The sequence below is a fragment of the Emydura macquarii genome, unplaced genomic scaffold (assembly GCF_026122565.2).
Source record: "Emydura macquarii macquarii isolate MOO-44397 ecotype Brisbane River unplaced genomic scaffold, CSIRO-AGI_Emac_v2 contig_1644, whole genome shotgun sequence".
Taxonomy (NCBI): Eukaryota; Metazoa; Chordata; order Testudines; family Chelidae; genus Emydura; species Emydura macquarii.
Window position 1 is genome coordinate 27,603,256 of NW_027131781.1, and position 22,530 is coordinate 27,625,785.

The following is a 22,530-nucleotide window of genomic DNA, read 5'->3' on the forward strand; positions in this document are numbered from 1 at the left end:
AAGAGAAGGGTGGTAAATTGCCTTCCATGTCGGGTGAGGGCATTACAAGAAGTATATGGGCTTAATCTGCAGCAAAGAGAACTTAGGTTAAATATTACGAAATCTTTCTAATTCTAAGGGTAGCTAAGCTCTGGAGCAGGCTTCCAAGGGAGGTCATGGAGTCCCCATCATTGGAGGTTTTTTAAAACCAGTTGGACAAACACTGCTCAAGAAAGGTCTAGATTTATTTGGTCCTGCCACAATACAAGGGGCTGGACTTGATTTCTTGAGGTCCCTTTCAGCCCTACATTTGTATGATTCTCTGACCCTTCAAGGTCTCAGATGCTGCCCACACTGAGGTTGAATGTCTCCTAATAGAAGACACAGGTCCAGAACCTTGGAGCTGGGCCAAGAGAGGGGTGTAGGGGTGTGTGTGTGTGTGTGTGGAGGGGGGGTTCAAGCACCTTAGAGGAGTGAGTTCAGTAACCAAGCCTGCAAGCAGAGCTGAAACTGTTTGTTTGCAGCAAACTGGATGTCCTCTAACAACTAGGTCTTGCTGCCTCCTGCATGAAGTCCACATCATGCCTGTGGATGCGGGAAAAACTTGGTACATTGACCAAGTTCAGCATCTATTATAGCAATGCAAGCAGTGCATGGATCTATGGGTCAGGCATCTAGACCCTCTTACTGGCAGACTTGGGGCAGCTGGCGGCATTCCATAGGCAGTGTCCGTGCCAAATGCTCAGCATAAAGTGGTTTGACTCTGACTCTTGCAGAATCTTGATGAGCTCCAGGCTTTCTCCAATTGCTTCCCATATTCAGAAATGGCATGCATGCTCTTCGGCTGTGTGGCTGGGAGGGACAAATCCCCCAGCATGCAGTGGTCTTAAGTGGCCCTTGAAACATGAAGGGGTGCATGTCCTGAGCCTGCCTGGTGGTGGTGTCCTTGGGGCTGTCCCAAAGATGTGTGGATTGGCAGGATAGAACTAGAAATGTCACTGATTCCATTGACCTCAATCTGGCTGCTGTAGCAGCCCACAGTGGGCTGTGTGCATTTGATGTGACCCTGAAAGCCCTGGGGGTGACAGCAAACAGTCTCCATTGGTTGTCTTGCTGCCATTTGACTCTGAAGTCCTTGCCAGAGCTGGGCTCTATGGGGTACTCATGCAACTGTAGCTGGAGGCCTACTTCTGGGCCCCCTTGCGTCTAGAAATATACTGCGCTCCCTTCAGAGTGTCAGGGAAACAAGCCCTCAAGGCACCGGAGGAAATGACTTTCTGGAGAAGTCTAAAAGCAAGACCTATCGCTTCCTTGTGACTGGCTGAGGTGGAAGATGTGCAAATGTGTAGCATAGAGCAGTCCTCTAAAGAACAGGGCGTTTACACCCGTATGTAAATGCCAAGAACCAAGACCATCTTAAGATGGTACAAAGAGGAAGACACAAATGAGGAAGGAAACTTCTTCAGGAAGGACTGGATGCTCTTGGGGAAGCTGCTGAAATAACTCAAGAGCAGGTTTTTAATCCAGCCTGGCCTCTCCAGCCTGTTCTGTAGCCCACTGAGCACCTGGGCCTAGGTAGTGCCCTGCACTCTGCTCAAAGCTGGAAGTCGATTAACATGTCCAGTGTTGCTGGACTCTTCCTGCACTGGTGACGGTGACTGAGCAGGTCTGACGCCTGTGATGCAGCAGGATGTTCTGGGGCTGTGCGCTTGTGCCAAGCAGACGGGCTGTTTGCATAGGCAGAGATGCACTCTTGGCTAGTGGCAAGTGGCAGGATGTCACTCACTCTTCGCCAGCCAAGGTCTCTTTAATGAGGCAAAGCCACCCATATCAAAGTACCTCCCAGTCAGGAGACCTTAATCTGTGCTCCTGCTTCTGAGCAAGGTCTTAAACTTTGCTATAGTGCCCGTGTCATGCTGAGGGGCAGGGTCTGGGCCTAGTAGTCCATAAAGGAGGCCGTGCAGCTCTATTTTGGGTGTGGACAGAAATCCTACATGATTCTATACCTTGTGCCCCTGGGAGACGCCAGCTCACTGTACACAAATCTGAGCAGTTATCCAGGCTGGCCAGCCCACCATAAAGGAGGAGCTGCTGTGCCTGAAGGAGAAGTAGGGGTTGAATGACCTCGAGCGCATTCTAGCTAGACCGATCAACACCCCCCTTTCCCCTCCTCCCCCCCCCCCCTGAATCTAAGCAGCTTGACCACAGGTGTGGTGCTCCCCTTCAAGCCAGGGGAAGGCCTGGCGTGCCAAGGGTGATCATTTTAGGCCCTGTCTCTGAAATGCCTGTGGTACTGAGCCCTCCGACCTCTGCCTGCCATGGCTCACTGTGGGCCCCTCTTTTCTAGGTACGGACACTCTTTGTCAGCGGCCTTCCTGTGGACATCAAACCCCGGGAGCTCTACCTGCTCTTCCGACCATTCAAGGTAAGGCGAGCAAAACCCAAGCAACCATGGCGTGCACTGCTGGCTGCCCTCTGCTGGAGGGAGCGTTTCATAGAGCTGGGGTGGGCACGGGCAGCAGAGATGTTACCAGGTCTGAAAGCCTGATGGGAAGAGTGAAGGGACCCGGGCGGCTAAGCTGGGTAGAGAGCTGCTGAATAACTACCGGGGCAACTCCCCTCAAGTCTCTGGAGAACAGACTCCTCTTCCATCCCACCCCCAGTGCTGCAGGTACCTGCTGGATGAGAACCTGCCAGGCCCCTGTAGTTAGCAGCTCAGGTGTCAGGCCTTGCTTGATGACTGCTGCAGGGATGGCTGGGCTTGCTTCGGGCACAGCCTCTAGTGTCTTAACCCTGTGAGGCTCTGGAGCCTTGTCTGATCTGGGGCGCCCAGCCCAGCTGAGTTCATGCAAGGCCAAGCACAGCACGACTTCTCCTTGGTGGTACGACAAACCATCCCTCCTGGGCAAACCTAGGTGTGTGATGAGGCCAGGGAGCTGGTAAACCCAGATGTTGGGTTGAAACTAAACTACTGCTGGTGTCCGGATCTGCGTAGTCTAGGCAGTGCTGCTGCTGGGCTGCACAGGGACCAGGAAAATAGCTGGCTGGGACTGCATAGTCCCTACCTGAACCAGATCTTCTCTTCCCTCCCCCTTCCAGTAGTCCTCCCATTCGGTGATCTCTTAATCAGCCTGCAGTAGCCTCCACCAGGCTGCTAAGTGAGGATTGAGAAGTTGGAGGCACCAAATGATGCCTGCTACCAAGGTCTTCCTCCCCACCCCTTCCCACAATCACTGGCTTCCCACAAACTGTCGTGGGCTTAACATGTTCCAGCCCCTAGCCATGCTGGTATCTAGCTTCCTGAACCGACTTAAAATCAAATTGAACTTCAGATGCCTCCTCTGTCCATCCTAAAGACCAAACTCCAACTGTGAGCAGCCCTGGGGAAGCAGCTTTGGCTAATTAATAACTCTTCGCGGGTTCGAAGACTGTGTCCAGCCAAACACTCACAGGTGTCTGCCAAGTCCACCAAGGTGGAAGGAGAAAAGAGGGACCTGGCTGTCCCTGCTGTGGGGGAGAAGCTAATGTAACTCCAACTACACAGTTGGATTATCCACCAAATTATGCTTCAGGGACTTGCCTGGGGCGGGAGGGGGATTCCTGGAGTCAGTCGTGTTGTCGGGATACCTCACTTGCTGCCTTCCCATTAAGAGTCAGTAACTTCCTAGTTTCTTTTTCTTTCCAGGGTTATGAAGGATCACTGATCAAACTCACATCAAAACAGGTAACTCCTCATTTCTTTCCCCGCCCCCTCCTGGGCATTTGTTCCATGGCCTCTAGTGAAGCAGGATTTAGATTCCCAGGATGGGACTGGGAGAGGATCCCACAGTACTGGATCCTCCAGTAGCCTGGGCTCTGTTAGTTTACCACTACCTCCTCTGTCCCTGCCCACACCTGCTTTCCTGACTGGCCCCAGACTAGGGAGCAGCTTGCCCGTGTCTGCCAAATGTCTTCCCAGCTGCATGGCTGGGCAGTAGCAAGCCTTGGCATGTGACTGTCTGTGACCCACACTGTAGGGTGGAAAACGAGCCCCCGTCTGGTAGAGCTGGGAGGTTGGGCTCTGTAGGCAGAGCATCCAACAGGGGGACTAGACCAGAGGCCATTTTGATGGCGCCGTGCTGGCACAGCCTCTGGGTAGAGGCGGAGTCTAAAGGCTGTGGTGACCTCCTTTGGGTGAACTCGGGTGTCAAACTGATGGCACGAGCTGAGCTGGCCTACCTCCCGCCCCTGCCCTTCCCTGCTGGGAGCTGTGCTGCCATGTGAATGCCCTGGCACGCAGTCCTGTGCAACCCCCCTCCGATAGGGCTGGAGAGGGGCAGCCACACGAGTTCTGCAGGCTCCTGTTGGCTAGCAGCCTGTCCCTCACCAGTTGGTGTTGGGAGGTGAGCGCTAGCAGGGAGGCCAAGCTGGGAAGCTGCCCACTCTGAGCCTCAGTGCAAATCTCCAGTGGTGACTGGGGCCCTCCTGCCCTAGAGGTTGGGATGTCACCACCCTAAGCAGAGCTGCCCTGGACTCCTCGGTGGTGGGTGGAGAGAAATGAACACTTAATGGCTGGCAGAGCTCTCTAGGGAGCTGTAGACCAGGATTTCTGAGCAGGGTGTCCAATGTTGCTGCCCTCAGAGGTTGCAGCCTGCTGCCTGTGTCTGTGCAGCTCTCTGAAGACCTGAAGCAAAGGGGCCGGGTGCTGACGCTACAGTCCTCAACCCTAAATGCCCCGTCTGCCTTGGCCAAACCATCCCCCAGGCCAGCTTTAACACTAGCTGGAGCTGCAGTTCAGACACCGCCAGGCCCACAGTTGAGGGCAAGTGACTCTCGGCACCCTTGGAAGAAAACCCAGGCACTGCCTGGCCCAATGGTCTCACTCCCCTCTGAATGCTGCAGGACTGGGTTCTGGCAGGGGCAAGACTCTGCCTGCGGTTTGGGGAGGAGGCTCTCGGATTGAACCCTTTGTTCTCTCCTCCAGCCAGTTGGTTTCGTTACCTTCGATAGCCGGGCTGGTGCTGAAGCAGCAAAGAACGCCTTAAATGTAAGTAGCTGTCCCGGACTCCAGCTGGGACCCGACACTGTTGTCCAACAGGCTAATCAGCCAAACAAGCCCTGGGTGATCTGTAACATCCACCGCTAGCAGCAGCCCCTTAGTGCTGCGTCTAAGTAGGTGGCAAGCTAAACGAGTACTTGGCTTGTCAGCAGCACACAAGGGACTCCTGCCCCTCAGCTGTACACTGAGTCCTAGGCCGGCAGTGATTATTGCCTGTTCTGTACACCATCTGTACCCAGTGCCATGCACATCATCCGCTCTGGAGTCCTCCACTGCTAGGTAACATCTCCTGTCCAAAGCAGTGCCAATCAGCTGATCGATACGTGAATGAGCTGGTCAAAGCAAATAGACAGTGTCACTCTTATTCGGTGCTAGCTTTACATTTCCTTCCCCAATCCCACCTTTCAGCTTACAACTAAAGGTCTCCCAGCCTCTGGGTCTTTGCAGCCTCAGCACAATGGCCTGCCTGTTTGTAACCATGTGTCTGAAATGAGACGCTAACTGCAAAACAGGCCTGTCTGACTGGAGTGTAGGGTGAGGGTGGTGTAAAATTTGGGGGATTTCTGGCTTCCCCTTGTTGGTGGGACAGTGAAACAAGCACGGGGTGAAATCTTACGTTCATAGATTCCAAGGCCAGAAGGGACCGCTATGTCTAACACAGGCCAGAGAACATCCCCACAATTCCCTTTGAACTAGAAAAACATTCACTCTAGACTTTAAAATATTCCAAGATGATGGAGAATCTGCTACAAACCTTGGTATTTATCTTGCTTCAACATCTAGCCATTGGGTCTTCTAGCTTTGTTGGCTAGATTGAAGAGCCTGTTACCAAATATTTATCCCACATGTTGGCACTTGTAGACTGACCTTGTTGAGGGCTTTAATGTCCTGATTTGCAAATTAAGAGTCAGTACTACAGACCTCTGGGTAGCAGTTAACTACACCTGTGGTGGCTCTGCCAGAGGAGAGCTGCCTTGCTGTTAGTGCCTGAATCTAGGTGCCATCAGGGGGAGACAAGTCAGTTTGGCAGGAAGCATCCTGGATCTCTGTCCTGAGCCCCCTGGCAATGGCCTTGGGCTGACCAAACTGTTCCCTCCTGGCCCTGTAGGTGAGTTTTTATGGCTTTATTGCCATTACCAGGGCATCTAGGTGTCTGCTAGGGAGCAGTGCACCAGCTGGCTCAGACACACTGCGAGCCTTCCCAAAAGGACACTGCTCTTGCCAGCATCGTCCCTGCTGCGAGGTGCACACCCATCCGGCCATGCCCTTCCCCTTCACAGGGCACCACAGCCAGCCCCCCAGCCATCTAATAACTGTTGCTAAGCTGACAAGCCAGGCTATGCTGCCATGGGGAGTACCTCTTCCCACACCAACTACTGGGCTATCTGACCTGTACAGCTGCTGCCTCTGGGGTTGCTCAGGCCTACGCTCCTGTCTTCACGGCAAGAAACTCAGTCTTGCCTGCATGAACACATCCCCACCCGGCACTGCCAATGGAGGCAGCTGTGTTCCTGTTAACGGCAGGACGCGCTGGTATGGACGGGGCTGTGCCATCTCCAATGCAGTCGGGCTTGCCCTGAGCAATGCTCACCTGCTCTCTGAAAGATGGTGCAGAATGGCTCCAGTGCAAGACTCTCTGTGCTCCCCTCCTGCAGGGCATCCGCTTCGACCCAGAGAACCCCCAGACCTTGCGGTTGGAGTTTGCCAAAGCCAACACCAAGATGGCAAAAAGCAAGCTGATGGCCACACCGAACCCCACCAACATCCACCCTGCCCTGGGCGCGCACTTCATCGCACGGGACCCCTGTGAGTAGCCCCGAGGCCTTGCTCTGCTCTCGCCACTGGTGGAGGAGGGTTTCTGCAGTGAGGCAGGAGTGGGCAGGATGGTGGCTTCCCTCGTTGCTGTCCAGATGCCCACGCTAAGGAGGAGCCTGGCCTCAGACATGGCAGTGTCACAGCTCCAGGCAGAGCAGCCTGCTATGGGAGAGCCCTGAAAGGGGGGAGTTTGGACTCCCCACCCAGCTCCTCACATGGCTGGACTAGGGCCTGCCTGTGGGCTCTGCTGGGGCAGCTGCTCCATGTCCAACTATGGGCCAAGGGGTCACCAGGTGTAGACAGCAGCAAGTGCTCTCTGCCGTGGAGGCTGCCATGTTGGTGGAAATGTTGCTTTCACGTGGGACAGGAGAGGCGGTGGCATTACTGGAGTTAAACCCCTCACACAGCAAGCCACAAATCCCCCACGCTTGCTCACTTCTGGGTGTGAGGAGCTATTCAGGGCATAGAGGCAGAGGAGAGGCTTTGCAGAGGGCCTCCAATTCTGTTAGCTCCCCTCTTCACCGAGACAGTCTCCTCCTGGAAACCAAGCAGTGCTGGGCTTCGCTCTCGCTGCGGCAGAGTTCAGGGGCCAGATTCCAGTTCTGTCAGCCATTGGAACGTGTCTCTGAAACCCTGTCCCTGCTGTTCCTAGATGACCTGACTGGAGCAGCTCTCATCCCGGCATCTCCAGAGGCATGGGCTCCTTACCCACTCTACACCACAGAGCTAACCCCTGCCATCCCCCATGCTGCGTTCACGTACCCGGCTGCTGCCGCTGCTGCCGCTGCCCTTCACGCTCAGGTGAGTTGTGCCCAGCCACCCCGCTCCCAAGGGAAGCTGTCTCCTGCTCTCCCTGGAGGCGAGTGGAGAACCATTAACTTGGAGCCTTATTTGCTTGCGCTGGTTTCTGTATATGATTCGCTTGACCAACAGCTTCTGCACCTTGACCAAGCTACGGAGCAACGCAGTACATTCCTGTGTTGCTGCTCTGTGTGCTGAGGGGCCCTGATGAAAATGCAGGCTACAGAGTAACAGGCAGCCTAAGGTCGCCCGCCCCATGTGCAGTGAAAGCCCCGGCACTGCTGGCTGTCTGCCTGGTGGCTGACAGTAGGGGAAGCCTGCACTTGGGGCTCGGCTGGCTGGCAGTGTATCAAGCCAAGCACAGCAGGGCTGGTGGGAGGAAATGCTGGCAGGTCAGGGAGCTGTGCAACCTGCTTATGGTGGTGCAGGCCATGACTGGGGCTGGGATTCCAGCTTTGTGACACAGGGAAAAGAGAATATGCTGCTAAAATGACTGCATGGACAGGTACTCCATGGGCGTTAACGAAATAGGTACTTGAGGTTCAGCTTTGTTCTGAATGGAGCTTTGTAGCTATGAGGAGCTTGAAACTAACTGAAACCTTGTGCACAGCTAGGCCAAGTTACCTCCTGGTTCTACTATAGCTGTTGATTTGAGCCAGTCCATAGCGTAAGACACACGGGGCTGGAGAACGCAATCAATTCTGGCCTTCCGTAGCTTGCCTGTATGCGGCGATCCTGTTGTAATGAGGCAGAGTGGGCATGTCATGATAACTCTGCTCAGCTGTTCCTGCTCTCGTATTCCGTGGCGCAGTGTCTGAGGGGTTCCTCAGGCACTGCTGCCTCATCTCCTGTGCACCCAGGCAGCCCTCGGGGCATGGAGGCAGAAGCCTTAGAGTGCAGTGATAGAGGGAGCTTGGTCCCCAAGTCCATGTCCTAGCTCCCAGTCTCTACCCTCTGACACAACCGTCTAAACCAGTAAGTCCAGCAAGGATCAAATTCCCAAGTTTGCTGCAGCCGCTCTGGTGAGCGAAAGTTTACGTGCCCTGCGCGTGCTGGCTGCCCTGGCATAGCCCTGAATTTGCCTGTTCAAAGGTGAAAATAAATAACTTACGACAGTTACTGCAAACTCCTGAATATTGAGCCGTTGCAGTCTCTTTGGGGTTCTTGCTAAATGCTAGTGTCTGACAACACCCTCCCTTAAAAACCAAGGGATTCGAAGGCCACCTACACTAAAACGGAGTTAAGGTTGAAGGTGCATCCTTAAGAACAAAGCACGAGGGTGTTGTAATTTTGTCCCTGAATCAATCACTATCCCCCCTCCCCCTTCCAATATTGGGGCAGTTGCACTTAAAGCCCATCCAAACATGGTCAGGTTTTGGATGCTTCTGCCTTGCTCTGTAGTGGTGCCCCTAGGGGAAGGGGATTAAGAACCTGCTGGGTCTTAAACAAGCTTTAAAATCTAATCTGGGACCCTAAATGCTAAAATGGTCTCGCCTAGACCCAGCGTGGCATCACCGCAGGGTGGCAGAGGAAGGACAGTTCACTGGTTAGTCTTGCTTGGGCCATGGACAATCAGGGTCAATTGCTGCTCTGCCACAAACAGCGTTGTGTGACCCAAGCAGGCCACTGTCTCTCTGCCTCAGGTCTCCCATCTGAAAGTGGGGATAAGAGCATTGGCCTGCCTCCCCCGGTGGTGCCCCGGGGCCAAGGCCCTCAATATTAGGCTGGGACCAGAGAGGAACACTAGATAGTTAACCTTGTCAGGAAGCCCCAGCTGTGTATTTCTGCACCTTAATGTCTGGATTCGACTTAAGTGCAACAAAAGGCCATGTTCAGTTCTTCTGTTGCTATGTAGTTCTGATGCCTCTGCTTGTGAGGCATTGGCATAGGCAGGATTGTGCCCTGTATCTTACCCATTGAACTATGGAAAGACCAACAGTCTCTGCCCAACTGGGCCTCTCCTTAGCCAATGGTTTGGCACCTTACTGTGCAGGTGAAAGGTCCAGCAGGCCAATATGCTGCATATGGCAGGCATGAGCAGTGGCCCTGCCTTGTAGTGGGGGGCCTGACCCAACAATGCCTTGTAAACTGGCGCTGAAATGCCCATGCTGCTGTTGGATATCTGAAGTACGCATGGTCTGGGCCCAAGATCCCCTACTTGCCCTACACTGCCTCAAAAGCTGGTGTCACTAAGGAGTTCCCTGTTGTGCTTACCCACTACCTCAGACATGCTGAGCTGCAGACCAGAGGAACGGGCATCTAAAGTCTTAAATCACATGCCCATATAAATGGGCCAGCAGTTCATCTAGAATGAGTGCCTGGGGTTACTAGAGAATGAGATTCCCTTAACCGGATTACTCCCTGTACTGCCCCTCTCCACACTGCCTTAGGCTGTTGGATGGCTAGAGGGAGGGTAAAATGGAGTGGCTGCAGCTGCTTCAAGAATGGCCTTCAGAGGGAAGGCAAGTTGGAAGCTTCCCTTTACCAGGGAGCCTGCTCTACCCCTACCTAGGACTCGAACCAGAGGGGTATTAATGCATCTTGCTTTGAGATCAGCACTGCTCCTCTAACTCATGAGTCAATCTCTAAAAGCTTTTTGGTTTGCTCCACTTCCCACAGGGCTGGGATATCTAGAATGCCTCTTCAATTAGTGCTGCCTCCGGCCAGGCACCTGAGCTGCTGCCCACTACCAGGCGTGACAGCCCTGCCTAGGCCAGAACATGCTGCTGGGCAGACAGCACCGTAACTGCAGCACAGACCATTCAGTCCCATGCAGCCTGAACAGAGCAGTAAGGGGTTAACTTGTCCAAAGCTGTCAGTCTGCAGCTGTCAGCATGCAAGTGGCATTCACCCAGCCTTTCCCACTCCGGGAGGTATAATCTGGAGAAGGAGGGGTGTGGCAGGGGACCGGGGGCCTAATCTGGCCCTTTCATTAAAGTAGCTTTGGGAAGAATATCTTCCCCTGCATCTTGGAGTCACTATCAGGCTTCTCCCCATGCTCGGGTCTCTAGCTGGCACATCCTCCGGTCTTCCCACACAGGATGTGTGTCCAATAAAAATTCATGGAGTTAAACATTACTGAGCTGCTGGCAGCTCTGAGCCACCAGATCCATAGGCCGGGCCCCTGCCCTGCCAGGTGAGGTGAAAGCAGTCTCAGCACTCGGGTTCTTGAATGGTGGATAAAATCTCTGCCACATAAGTGGCTTTCAAAGCTCGTTCACAATATGCAATGAAAGAGACCATGGACGGAGTCCTCCATCTATACTGGCAGCTGAGGTGGCTAGGGGATGGCATGATGTCCTTGCTGTGAATGTGATGCAGCATGTACACAGTTCCATCAGTTCATTGCTGCAGCTGCTCCTTCCCAGGAAATCAGGGGAATCCAGGCAGACAGCATTTTGTTTCCCAAAAGTGTGGGGCCTGGACCCCTATGCTGGGCTTTAGCAACTTTGTAGCCATTTGTAACTCTCTCTCTCCGTGCTCTATGAACCCCTAACAAATAAACTACCCAAGTAAAGCCAGACTGGTGCCGTGGCTCTTGTCTGGACGCGTGGCTAATAGGCCCATCTGTAAAAGGCCCTGTCCCCTTGTGGTGTGGCAGCTGGGTGCTGGCTGCCACCTGGGATCCAGCTGTAGGAGTGACTCAGTAAACTAACTCCAGCTGGGAGTGGTGCACATGTCTCAGTGCTGGTGGCAAGGATCAAAGGGTGGCACAAAGCTGGCTTAGGGTCTGGAGTTACTCAGAACCTGAAGCTTTCAGTAATCTGCCTGTTGACTCGGCTACCCATACCACAACCGAGGGGGGGCCATGGCCATGCCCAGTGCTAAGTGGCCCGGCCAGAGATGATGCCATGGCACAATGGGCCGGCAGGCCTGCGGCTGCATACTGTCTGGGGCTGCCTACTGCAAGCCTCTGCCACAGGGACTCCCCCAGTTGCCAAGCACTGACTTCAATGATCCCATCTGCCTTCCCTCCCTCTCAAATCCCTCCTTTGATGTCCCCAGTGACCTCCAGCCATGATGCCAGCGCAGGCTAGCCCTGAAGCTCAGAGCTGTCCCTGGAGATGGGACACGCTAGCGATGCCTATTTGCAGCTAGTGGAGTGGCTGTACTGCAGCTTCATTCCTAAGCTCGATGGCCCCCACGTCTGGAAAGACTGGTAAGGTAACCATCTCTTCTCCAGGGTGCACAGCGGGACTTGCAAGCTTCTGCCCATCTCTGTAGCCCATCTCTCCTTGGCAATCCGTGCATGGGCCTCACGCTACCCACACACCAGAGCCTGGGGAATGAGAGGTCAGGCCTTCTTTCTAACCCACGTCTCCAACTCGGCAGCACAACATGGCACCGGAGCATGGCACCATACCTCAAACGTCTCCCAAACGAGCGAGGATTGATTTGGTCCTGCCTGGGATGGGAGGAGGGGGGGGGACCTAACTGATCCCTGGCAGGAGAAAACCTGCTACTTGGCATCCCAGGAGTTTGCCTCTCCCCAGCCACCCCCTCGTCTCACTCATGTCACATGGTGGGGAGGTGAGTGACCTGATAACTGAAGCACGCAACTAAATTCTACTGTGCACGTTCGAGAACAGCACTTGTCAGGCACTCTGCTGCAGACTCTCTGAAAGGGACTGACCCAGCCCCACGACGTGGGGGCGTCTAATCTTCACCTTTCTTCCCAGTGACCGCAAACGAAGCCAGCTCCTGCCTTGAGCTTGGCTCCTGTCGCCAGACTGCCATTGTTGCCGGGAAGGCAGCCCTAATGGATGCGGTGTTGGGGGATCGGGGGCTAGGGCAAGGGGAGCTGCACAGAGCAGCAGAGCGAGGTGCTTTGCAGGGCTGGGGGAGAGCGTGCTGTCTGAGGGGTGCCTCTGAGCGGAGGCAGCGGGACGTGCCCCCCGGTGATGCGCTGCGCAAGTGGGCGGGTTAGAGATGCAGTCCATCGGCACTCTGGGGTTCTCCTGGCCTGAGGTGCAGGGGGGCTTCCTGGTGTGCACCGGCTTCTCCTGCTCCTGGAGTGATCTCAGCCAGCGTGGGCAGCGCTAGGACACTTACCTCCTGTGGCGTAAGCACTGCTGTGGGACTGGCCGATCGGCCCCAGACCAATGTGGCCCTTCAGGAAAGCTGGCTCTAGATGTGCTATCCGGGTAGGTCTAGAAGCACAAACGAAGGCTCTGCTAGAGCACCCATTGCTGCAGAGTCCAAGGGCTTCCTAGCACCCCTGCTGCAGTGACGTCTGGAGTCTGGCCTAGGCTGGACCCTCCGCCTGGGGGAGTGTCGGGCTCCTGCAAGATCTGGAACTTGTGCGAGCAGTGCTCCATTCCTGCCTCCTGGGCCCCAGCGGAAGAGCTCTCCCACGAGCCGAGCTCCTAGCAGACAGGCTGGGTTAGTCCAGCTCCTCAGGGCAGCGACCAACTGAACCCTTCCTCCCGGCCCTTCTTGGCTGCCTTGGCCCAGTGCGTGGCTGCCTCGGCAGGCAGCGGCTGCCTTGGCAGAGTCCAGAAACGAGCCATAGCAGAGCCCAGTGGACCCCAGTTGGGGTCCCAGGTGGAGAGCGGCGCATGAGGCAATGCTCACAGCAGCACGTCCTGTCAGAGGCTGGCTGGACCCTCTGCATCGCGTCCAGCCACAGAACTGCCTGGGCTGGAGTCCTGGCTTGCTGGCCAGCTCCCTTCCCCAGAGGGGTGGTGTCCCCTGAACACCGTGGAGGTGGAAGAAGGGATTCCTTTGCATTAACACCTGGCCCTCCAGACTTGAGGAGGCTGGCAAGACTGAGGCTTTTCAGCAAATGGCGGCCGAGCCCATCGATGGAAGGGGAGGTCAGTGACTAGCTATGCACTTACTTCCTCTGTTGGTATTTTTGCCTGGCCCAGCTGCTCACTTGAGTGCTGGCCTCCTGCAGGAACGAACAGTGGTGGCTGCATCCGTAGGGAGGGGCTACGGCTGGGTTCTTGGTGACTTGCGGGCAGGTAGATGTTGGAGTGTGGGGGTAGGTGGGTGGGCAGGACTAATCCTGTGGAGCTGCAGGTGAAGGTCTCTGGAAAGGAGGAGCAGAGAGCACTCTGGCTCCAGCTGGAGAGATGTGAGGAGACGCGTTATGCCATGGGGCTGGCCGGCAAACTAGCCAGAAAGGTTGAGTCATGTGAGCAGGGAGGTGACCTAGCAAGTGGTATTTGGGGGAGCTGCTTGCAGTGCCATGGGACTGTCACAGCACCCTTGTCTGAAGCGGTCTGGGTCCAGGATGTTTGATGTCCTGTAGGAAGCCAAGTCCTCCACCTGTGACTTTCCCAGCAGTGGGGAGGCTGGTGCTGGAGAGGTTTTCTGTGTCAAGTGTTGGCTTTGAGGGTTTGGTGCCCAGTTGCCCTTTTCGATGTGATGTCTGGCTCTTCTCCAGAGGAGGCAGTGATTTTCTGTTAGCGGCGGCAGATCTGTTTTCCCACAGGGAATGCAGAGTGGCTGTAATACATCACTTCCAGTGGCTGGGAGCTAATGTCATCTAGTCCAGCGTAATGTTCTGCCTCTGCAAGTCCATCCCATTCAGTTGTTCTTAGCTGCCCGGTAGGATGACAGCTCTTCCAAGTCCTGTTGCTTGGGGCTGGTGGGGGATAGTCTGGAAATGAGCTGCTCAAAGGAAATGGCTTCCAAGTTCCTTGTCTGTGTGTGTTGACTGAGAAGTAGCTGCTCCCTCCTACAACCAGCTTGACTGGTCCTGGCTGACTCACCTCACCCTGACCTGGGGAGGGAGGGGGGGTGGTAGATGCTTTCCTAAGGTGCAGGGGGTGGGTGGGTGTAGGTGTGAAGCCATGGTGAAGCTGGGCTTGAAGGCTCATTAAAATGCCTCTCCTGTGTGCACCTTCTAGTGCTTGCCTTTTCAGGGTAGGGCTGTCTTGGTGGCAAAGAAGCTCTAATCACCCGGCTCCTTCCTTCCTTCCCCGAACAAGGCTGCTAGGAAGCCTGGGCACGTATGCGTGGCCAGCTGCTGCACTCCTCGAGCTGGGCTTACTGTTTGCACGATGAGCTGTCTCCATGCTGCATGGCATGGTCTGGCATTAGGACCCTTCGAGCCAAATGCTACTTAAATTCCAGCCTTCGAACGCCCAGGGAGCAGATGGGTTGAGTGAAGTGCCTGCTGCTGCCACTTGAAGTAAAGTGCTGTGGTGGACTTCAAGTAAAGCACTCTGGTGGTGGTGGTGGACTCCAAAATACATGGCTAGACAGTCCGAGTGGGTGGCATTAATTTGTGTGGCTCACATCACCATGTGGTGTCCACTCTGAATTGTCTTGGCCCCTGTGGCCAGGAGGCATTGGTTGAAAATGCTCCCTCCCACCCCATGTCAAAGGCAGACAGGACTCCATTTGGCTCTTGCTAGCATCTCGCCACCTTTTTGTAGGCCTTCTGCCAGTCAGGCAGGTGGCGGCTGGCACGTTGACCTGCAGCCTGCTGGAAGTGCAGCTGCTAATTGCCTTTGGCTGGCTCTTGGCAGCAGGACAGCTCGTTCCTGCCCACACCAGGCAGTGCGCTCACAGCTTGTCATGCACCAACTTGGAGACTGAGTCCAGCCTGCAGCTGCCAGTTCGTCTGACTCTGGGATGCACCTTTGGCATGGTGTTCAGGGCGCTCTGTGAATTCACATCTGTCCAATGCGATGCCGTCTCTCAGCCTGCTAGTCTGGCATGGTGCAAAGCTGGTCTCCTCACTGTGGCTGAGGGGCCAGAGCCCATGACTGCGCTTGGACAGAGTTCTCCTCCAAGAGCACAGGCCTGTCCCAGGGAGGTGAAGACCCTGAATTCTCACCCTGCTGATGCTGTGATGCACAAAGCAAGCCTGAGGGAACACTGGCCTTATGGGATCAAGGGACAAAGAACTGGATGCATGAAACTTGCTTCACTAAACCGCCTCATGCAGTGTCCAGAGGAAGATTAAACGAAGTGTAGGTCCAACGAAGAACAGATCTCTCCTAATGACCTTGGCGTGAAAACACCAATCCAAAACCCATAGTTCACTCTTCTATCCAGTCCATTAGGGCCCAAGACCGCGCTGTGGGGTGAACAAGTGCCAGAAAGTCGTTTTTAGACGGGAGCCTCCCAGCTAGACTTGTGTTTAAATGTCTACTCGTCAAGGGCTACGGCTGAAGTAGGTTCATCTAATCCTATGGCAGGATCTCTGCCTTGTTCCAGTAAGTGTTCACCGTCTGGACACTGCATTGGTGTCTGAAGTCTTTTCAGTGCCTGATGTGATGTGGCTGTAGAAATGATTCACTGTATGAGACTGTAGCATCACTTTTAATGCCTTCAGGAAACCCTTTATCCAGTGTAGCTGCCGCTTCCCACTGGCTCAGGTCTGAGGAGCCTATTTGAACCTTTCAGTTGTTAATCTGACCAGAGCAGTGGCTTGGAGGCACTTGTAGGAAACTGAGGCAGTGTGAATGGCAGTTGCAACAGCAGATTCTGGGGCCTCAACAGAAATTGTTAGCGTGTTGGGATATATCTACAATCTCCTACCTACTGTCTTCAGGTGAGCTTGCCTGGGAACTGACCATGTCCCTCCAGGAAAGGCGTCTGGTTCAAACTGCCGGGCTGCAGCCCTCTTCATTCTAGCTGGTTGGTATCTGTAGAAGATGTGGCCTCTCTCCCAACCTGTCCATCCTTTATACCGCAAGGATGCTCCATGCCAGCCTCACATATGTTGTCTTTAGACACCTGTCCAGGAAAACACAGGAAGCGTTCCTCGAGGCGGTTCCTGCAGCCTTCTCCACTCGAAGCAGGGGTGTTGGACTTTCACAATTCCGTTGTGGGGAGGCAGATCAGGGCCGCAGTGGCATTTTCTGCCAGGCCAGGCAGGGCTAGGTGATACTCTGCTCCAGGCAGCACAAAGCACCTGGTCAAACCCCTTGGAGTAGGTGGTGTAGAGTTGCCAGATTCTTAGCATGCAGGACAGTCAGTTTCTTTCCTTGCACTGAAATCCCATTGGGTAACAGCCTCCTCCTGCCAGCCTCTTGGAGACTTTCTTCTACATGTGCTGACCTTTTTTTGGGTTCCTCTCCCCAAACTGCTCCTTGCTGATGCTGTGCCAGAGGCTGCCCTGCCTCTCTTCCCCCGATTTTGTGAGCCTCTGGCCAGCTGGCAGCATGCTAGAGGAGAATGTCTGAAGAGGGGTCTCTGCTCAAGTGCTGTGTAGTAAAGGACAGGCCACGTGGGGTCTAACCACTGAACTGGTGGATATATAAACTAAAAGATGGCTGGGGCAGAAAATGGGAGTTGGCAGAAAAGTCCAGACCTGGGAGGGGGTGGGACTGTGGGAAGGCTGGGGAGGACTGACGTGGATACAGGCCATGGTGTTGCAAAGCGGGTGGGTTCCAGCCAGGGTTAAAGCAGAACCTGGGTTTAACTAAGGCCTCCAGCAGGGCCCACTTGCCTGGCTTAAAGTGCCTCAAAGCCACATCAGAGGCTTGTGTGGATGTTGGGAGGAGTTAGGTTCTTACCCAGGTTTCACCCCAGGTTACTTCTGCAGTGAAGACACCCTACTGGAGACTGAACAAGGGCTAGATTTACGACCCCCTTTAGCAGCCCAAGCAGGGACTGCACCTTGGCAATCTGTGCCTGGTTCTACAAGAGCCAGTCTCTGCCACCCACCTGCAAAGCCCGCTCAGATCAGCACTGCGGCTGGAGTCTCCCCGCAGCACGGCCTGCCTGCCAGGGTTAAAGAGCAGGACCCTGCTTGATAAACGGGGACTTTCCATTCCTGCTCAGTTGGGCAGGATGGAAGAAATGAATCCCAGATGACAAGGGGAGGGGGAGTCATGGAGTATGGGAAACTCTTATAAACTTCAACTGTCCCTGTGTGGGGAGGGATGTCTGGGGGAGGAGGATTTTGTGTCCCTGCCGATCCTGGCTAATAGCCATTGATGAACCTAATCTTCGTGAATTCATCTAGTTCTTTCTTTGATCCCTGTTATGGTCTTGGCCATCACAACATCCTCTGGCAAGGAGTTCCACAGGCTGGCTGTGCGTTGAATGAAGAAATACTGCTTTTTGTTGGTGACCCTTGGTTCTTGTGGTGTTTACTTTCTCCACACCAGTCATGATTTTATCATGACCTCTATTATATTTTTCCAAGCTGGAGTCCCAGTTTTATTTAATCTTTCCTCATGTGGAAGCTGTTCCATACCCTAATCCATCTTATGTGCCCTTTTCTGTGGGGTGACTAGAGCTGTATGCAATATTAAAGACGTGGGTGTACCATGGATTTATATAGTGGCAATATTTTCTCTTCTCTATCCCTCTTTCTTAATTTCCCAACATTGTTAGTGTTTGGCTGCTGCTGCACATTGAGTGGATGTTTTCAGTGAACTCGTCACAATGATGCCAAGTTCTTTTTCTTGAGTGGCAACAGTTAACTTAGACCCCATTTTGTCTAGTTTGGATTGTTTTCCAATGTGCATTACTTTGCATTTATGAACACTGACTTTCATCTGCCATTTTGTTGCCCAGTCATCCAGTTTTGTGAGATCCCATTGTAACTCCTTGCAGTCTGCTTTTGACTTTGCTATCTTGAGTAGTTCTGCATCATGTGCAAACTTTGCCACCTTACTGTTTACCCCTTTGTCTAGATCACTTAAGAATATGTTGAACAGCACTGGTCCCAGTACAGACCTCTGGGGGACGCCACTATTTACCTCTGCCTTCTGAAAACTGACCATTTATTCCTACTGTGTCCTGTTTTTTAACCAGTTACTGATCCGGGAGAGGACATTTCCTCTTATCCCATGACTGCTTACTTAGCTCAGAGCCTTTAGTGCAGGACCATGTCAGACTTTGAAATGTGCCCATCCTAGTCACTGCTAGTCTGAATCGATCACTGGATTCAGCAGCTGGGGCTCATGGGGGAGAGGGGTTCCTCTTCCTGGTGCAGTGGGACCAGGAGAAGTCTATGAAAGAGGATAAGCAGCAAGGGGGAAATTGCCCCAGCTGAGGGTTGGGGGAAGTAGGCCCTGATGGCTCACTGGAGCAGGCTAGTAAGAGGATAGGCACAATGGTCTCTAAAAGTAGATCTACACTGCATTGCGAACCCGGGTCTACCGGACATGGGCTTGGATGCTCAAGCACAGGCTTGGCAACACCTGGGTTTGCAACTGCAGGATATGGGTGTCTCCGCCATGCGAACACATCCATGCTGCACGATGCAGGCCTTCCGACTCCACTCTGCTGCTTGAGCCGCATCCACACTGCAGAGTGAGGGGGCTGGGCGCCGAAGTCCTGCTGGTGAGTCAGACCTGAGTCACCTTGTCACTCCCACCCAACAAGGTCCTAAGTCTGGGGTCCCAAGTGCTTGCTGATGTGAGTCAGACTGACTGGAGTGTGGACTGAGGGGGTTTGGGCTCAAACCCAAGTCAGAGCCCAGGCTTAGTGTGCAGTGTAGACGGTCCCTAATGGGCCTGAGTTCTAATTCCAACTCTGACTCACTGTGACCTTTTGTCCTCCCACCAGTAGCATGGTGCCGGACGTGCCAGGTTATTTCATAGCTGGAATTGGCTCCCCACTGCCCTCTGGCAGTGCCGCCTGGTTGGAGGCTCTGTATCCCGCAAGAGACTATGGTGGGGGAAGGGAAAGGGGAGACCTTGCCATTCCACAGCCCATCAGTGCAGAGCCCCGCTTCTGTGCGCCCTGGGCTGGCCAGAGCCCTGCAGCCTGGAGGGAATGGAAGGTTCAGGCTTTAACTGTCCCTCTAGATCAGGATCCAAAGCTGAGGGGCTGCCACGTTGTGGGTGAATGGATGGGTACATCATGAAATGACCCGATGGCCAGCTGGGAACGGTCACTGATTGCAGACTCACCAGGGCGGGAACTGTCGACCTAGATGTCTGAAGGGCCAGGCATGTAACGGGCACGAGACAGCTACTTGTCAGCTGTTTCCAGGGGGCCAGGGACTAACTGCCACTAGCCTCAGTCATCCCATGAGGCTAGATTGGTAGGGCTGTTGAAGCGTTCCCCCTGCCTTGACTGTTCCTGTCCTGCAAATCCTCCCCCCCCCCCCCCCCCCCAGCACTCAGTCTGTGGCTGTCAGTCCAGCCCCTCCACTGGGCTGCTGGAATCAGCGTGATGCTCTAGTTCTGACCATCTCAAGCTCTTTCAGCTACCCTAAAATGTAACTCCGTCCAGGAACATATGGCTGCCTGCAATAGCTCAAGTCTTCCATTGCATCTCCTGGGAGTGATTTCTCTCTCCTCTTGAAAGGCGGCTGCAGGTGTTAATGGCTCAGGCAGTGCAGAATATCCTGTCTTAATCTCCCAAAACTCTAGACGTCCCAGCTCCCTGATAGGCCAAACCAGTCCTGGGTCCCAACTCTGGGAAGGCACTGGGGGTGGGGATGTGAGCTTCAGCCAGCCCAGCTGCAAACTCCTCCCACCAAAGGGGGTTTCCAACCCAGCCTCTGAATGGGATTTTTCTGCAGCAATAATCAATTAGCATGAATTGCTGGGAAAGCGTTAAATCATTGGGACTCAGGTGTCCACCTGCCCTGTAGAATTTGCTGTACATGTGGGCCTCAGGCTGGCTTGAAATCCTTTTCAAGAATTAAGTCTGTTCCATGAACAGCAGCTCTTCTCTCCTCTGGAGAGGCTGCAGCACAGAGCAGGTTCATTGCCTGTACAGCTTACCAGGCCTAGGCACTCTAAACAGCTGCCGGGGAGGCCTGTGCAGCTGACACATCAGCAGGATGGAGAGGTCTGGCTTTCCAGCACTTGGGTTGGAAATGCCCGTTAGCTCTATTTGCGTGCAGAGTCTCCCAATCACCCTCATTCTCCCAGCTTGTCAACACCCTCCTGGCACCCAGAGGTGCATCGCCTCCGCTTGCAGAGCTTTCATGGACTAGCTCTTGATGTGCTTCCTGTTGCATAGCCCAGCCTAGTGATTTTAACACAACCACTGTTTGCAGGGCTGCTAGAAAGCAGCCCAGGATTAACTGGGAGTGATGGCAACCACCTATGGCTCTAAACTTAGTGAGGCCCCCTTTCACTCTTCTGCCTCCAGACAGTCTCCTGGGGCAGGCTGGACTTCATCAGACTCTTCTAAGGTCACTAATATTGGTGTCCGACTATGCGCCTCTCCCACAGGGGAGGTCATTTGCCAGCATCCTAGACCAGTGATTGCGTCCGCTCCTGTAACTTTGCAGGGTCTCCATTTGAAATGGATAATGTCTACCTGGTGCTGCCATACTCAGTCCAAGGGCACGAGAACCAGCTGCATTGAGACCTAGCTCTTCCTTGAGGCCGACGCTCACTCAGGGTGAGCGTGACACCTTGCAGTGCCAGCCGTTCATGAGTGAGCAAGGTAGATTTAAATGCCCCATGTAAATAAGCCCTTTGGTTTAAACCAGACTTTCCAAGTGGGGGAAGGGTGGTGGTGGTCTGGCTTTGCATGGTGCTTCTCTAAGGCTGTGTTTCTCAACCTTTTTAAGTAGCAAGTACCCCCTAACTTCTGAATGTGAGTACCCCAACACCCAATTTTCCACAGAATTCTATGTTTACTGACTAATGGGAGCCAATGTTGGAAGAAGGGCTGAGTATATAAGGCCGTGATATGACAGATGTCAGATCTAGTGTGGGTAGGGTTACAACCTCTACACCAGGGGTGCACAACTCAAGTATGTACCTGGGCTAGAGGTGATGTTGGCCAAAGCTAGGAGGCTTTGAGCAGCATGCCAATGGTGGGGAATATAAAGCGCCGTGCCAATTTTTTTTGCCATAGATTTCGGAGGAGGAAGGGGTGAGAGAGAGAGAGAGAGACAGGGAAGGAGGGTAACTGGTAAAATCTGGGGCTGTCAGTTGTCAGTTTCAGTGTTCAGCTAGAGCAGTGAAATTGACAAGTTTTTTTTTTTTTCCCTGGGCTTTGAGCCAGGGAGGGGGGGCTGCTGCCTGGCTGCCGCCTGCCTTCCAGTCTGGCTGGGCGACTGCCACCCAATCCTAGCTGGGGCAGAGGAGGCTTCCACACTGACTGGGACCCAGGGATGTGGGCAAGCAGCTGCTGCCCATCTTCAAGCCAGGGCGCTGGAGACTGTCCCTTGGCTTGGAGCTGGGGAGCAGGTGGCTGTGAGCCCAGCTGGTGAGACGCAGGAGGCTGCTGCTGGGCTCCCACCTGGGATCTGTGACCGGGCAGGAAGTGGGGGGGCGGGGGGGGGCTGCCACCCATCTTCCCCAGAAGTCAGCAGCTGCCACCCACCTCCCCTTCACTTTTTTCTCTGGGTACTCCCTGCCTCTCATGTACCCCCGGGGTACACATACCACAGGTTGAGAAACTATGCTCTAAGGAATGGACCAGAAGGCAAGGAACCTTCTGCTGGCTCATGTTAAAGGGGCTTTTCAGGTCAGTGGTAGGGGCCTGTGTAGCCTCTTGCTCTTCCACTGCCAGGATCCTAGCTTCCTTTTCCCCTGTGGAGCTGGGATAATCCCATGACAGCCCTTCAGGGGGAGTCCCCAGCCAGTGTGACGTGGCCCTTCAGCTCGAGGGACTGTATACACTTGGCCTAGGCATGTGGCATTTCTGGGAGGGGAGATGGTGAGGGCAGGCTGGTAGGTGGCCAGCCCAAGGTTGGGAGGCAGGTCCCTTTGAGGCACAGGGAATGCTTCTGCCTTCTCTATTTGCTGCATCTTCATGAAGGTTCTCCATGCTCCCACTTCTGGGTTCACCCCCTTTCCTTAGGACTGGGCCCTCCAGGCTGACATTGCCCTGTCTTCTGCCACAGGGAAGAGTTTGGGACATCAGGTCTTCATGTTGGCCAAGGCTCCCAATCCCTTTAATACCAGCGATCCACCAGGGGGTCACTGCTCTTTCAGAGCATCCCTCCCCTCTATGGACATGGTCCTCATGGGATATTCAGTCATCAGGTCCTCTGAGTCCTGGTG

General features: G+C 54.2%; 1 protein-coding gene across 2 annotated transcripts in view; it reads left to right on the forward strand.

Moving 5' to 3' along the window:
* Positions 1 to 22,530, forward strand: part of RBPMS2 (RNA binding protein, mRNA processing factor 2) — a 51,083-nt gene that overhangs the window by 24,033 nt on the left and 4,520 nt on the right. Inside the window, exons 2-7 of one of the 2 annotated variants that reach the window (XM_067556032.1) lie at positions 2,327 to 2,404; positions 3,665 to 3,703; positions 4,943 to 5,005; positions 6,673 to 6,823; positions 7,485 to 7,633; positions 11,639 to 13,231. In XM_067556032.1, the coding sequence (XP_067412133.1) occupies positions 2,327 to 2,404; positions 3,665 to 3,703; positions 4,943 to 5,005; positions 6,673 to 6,823; positions 7,485 to 7,633; positions 11,639 to 11,641 (483 nt within the window). In that variant the 3' untranslated portion in view covers positions 11,642 to 13,231. Of the gene's footprint in view, positions 1 to 2,326; positions 2,405 to 3,664; positions 3,704 to 4,942; positions 5,006 to 6,672; positions 6,824 to 7,484; positions 7,634 to 11,638; positions 13,232 to 22,530 lie in introns of those variants that run through there. The other variant, XM_067556031.1, reaches the window with a different exon arrangement.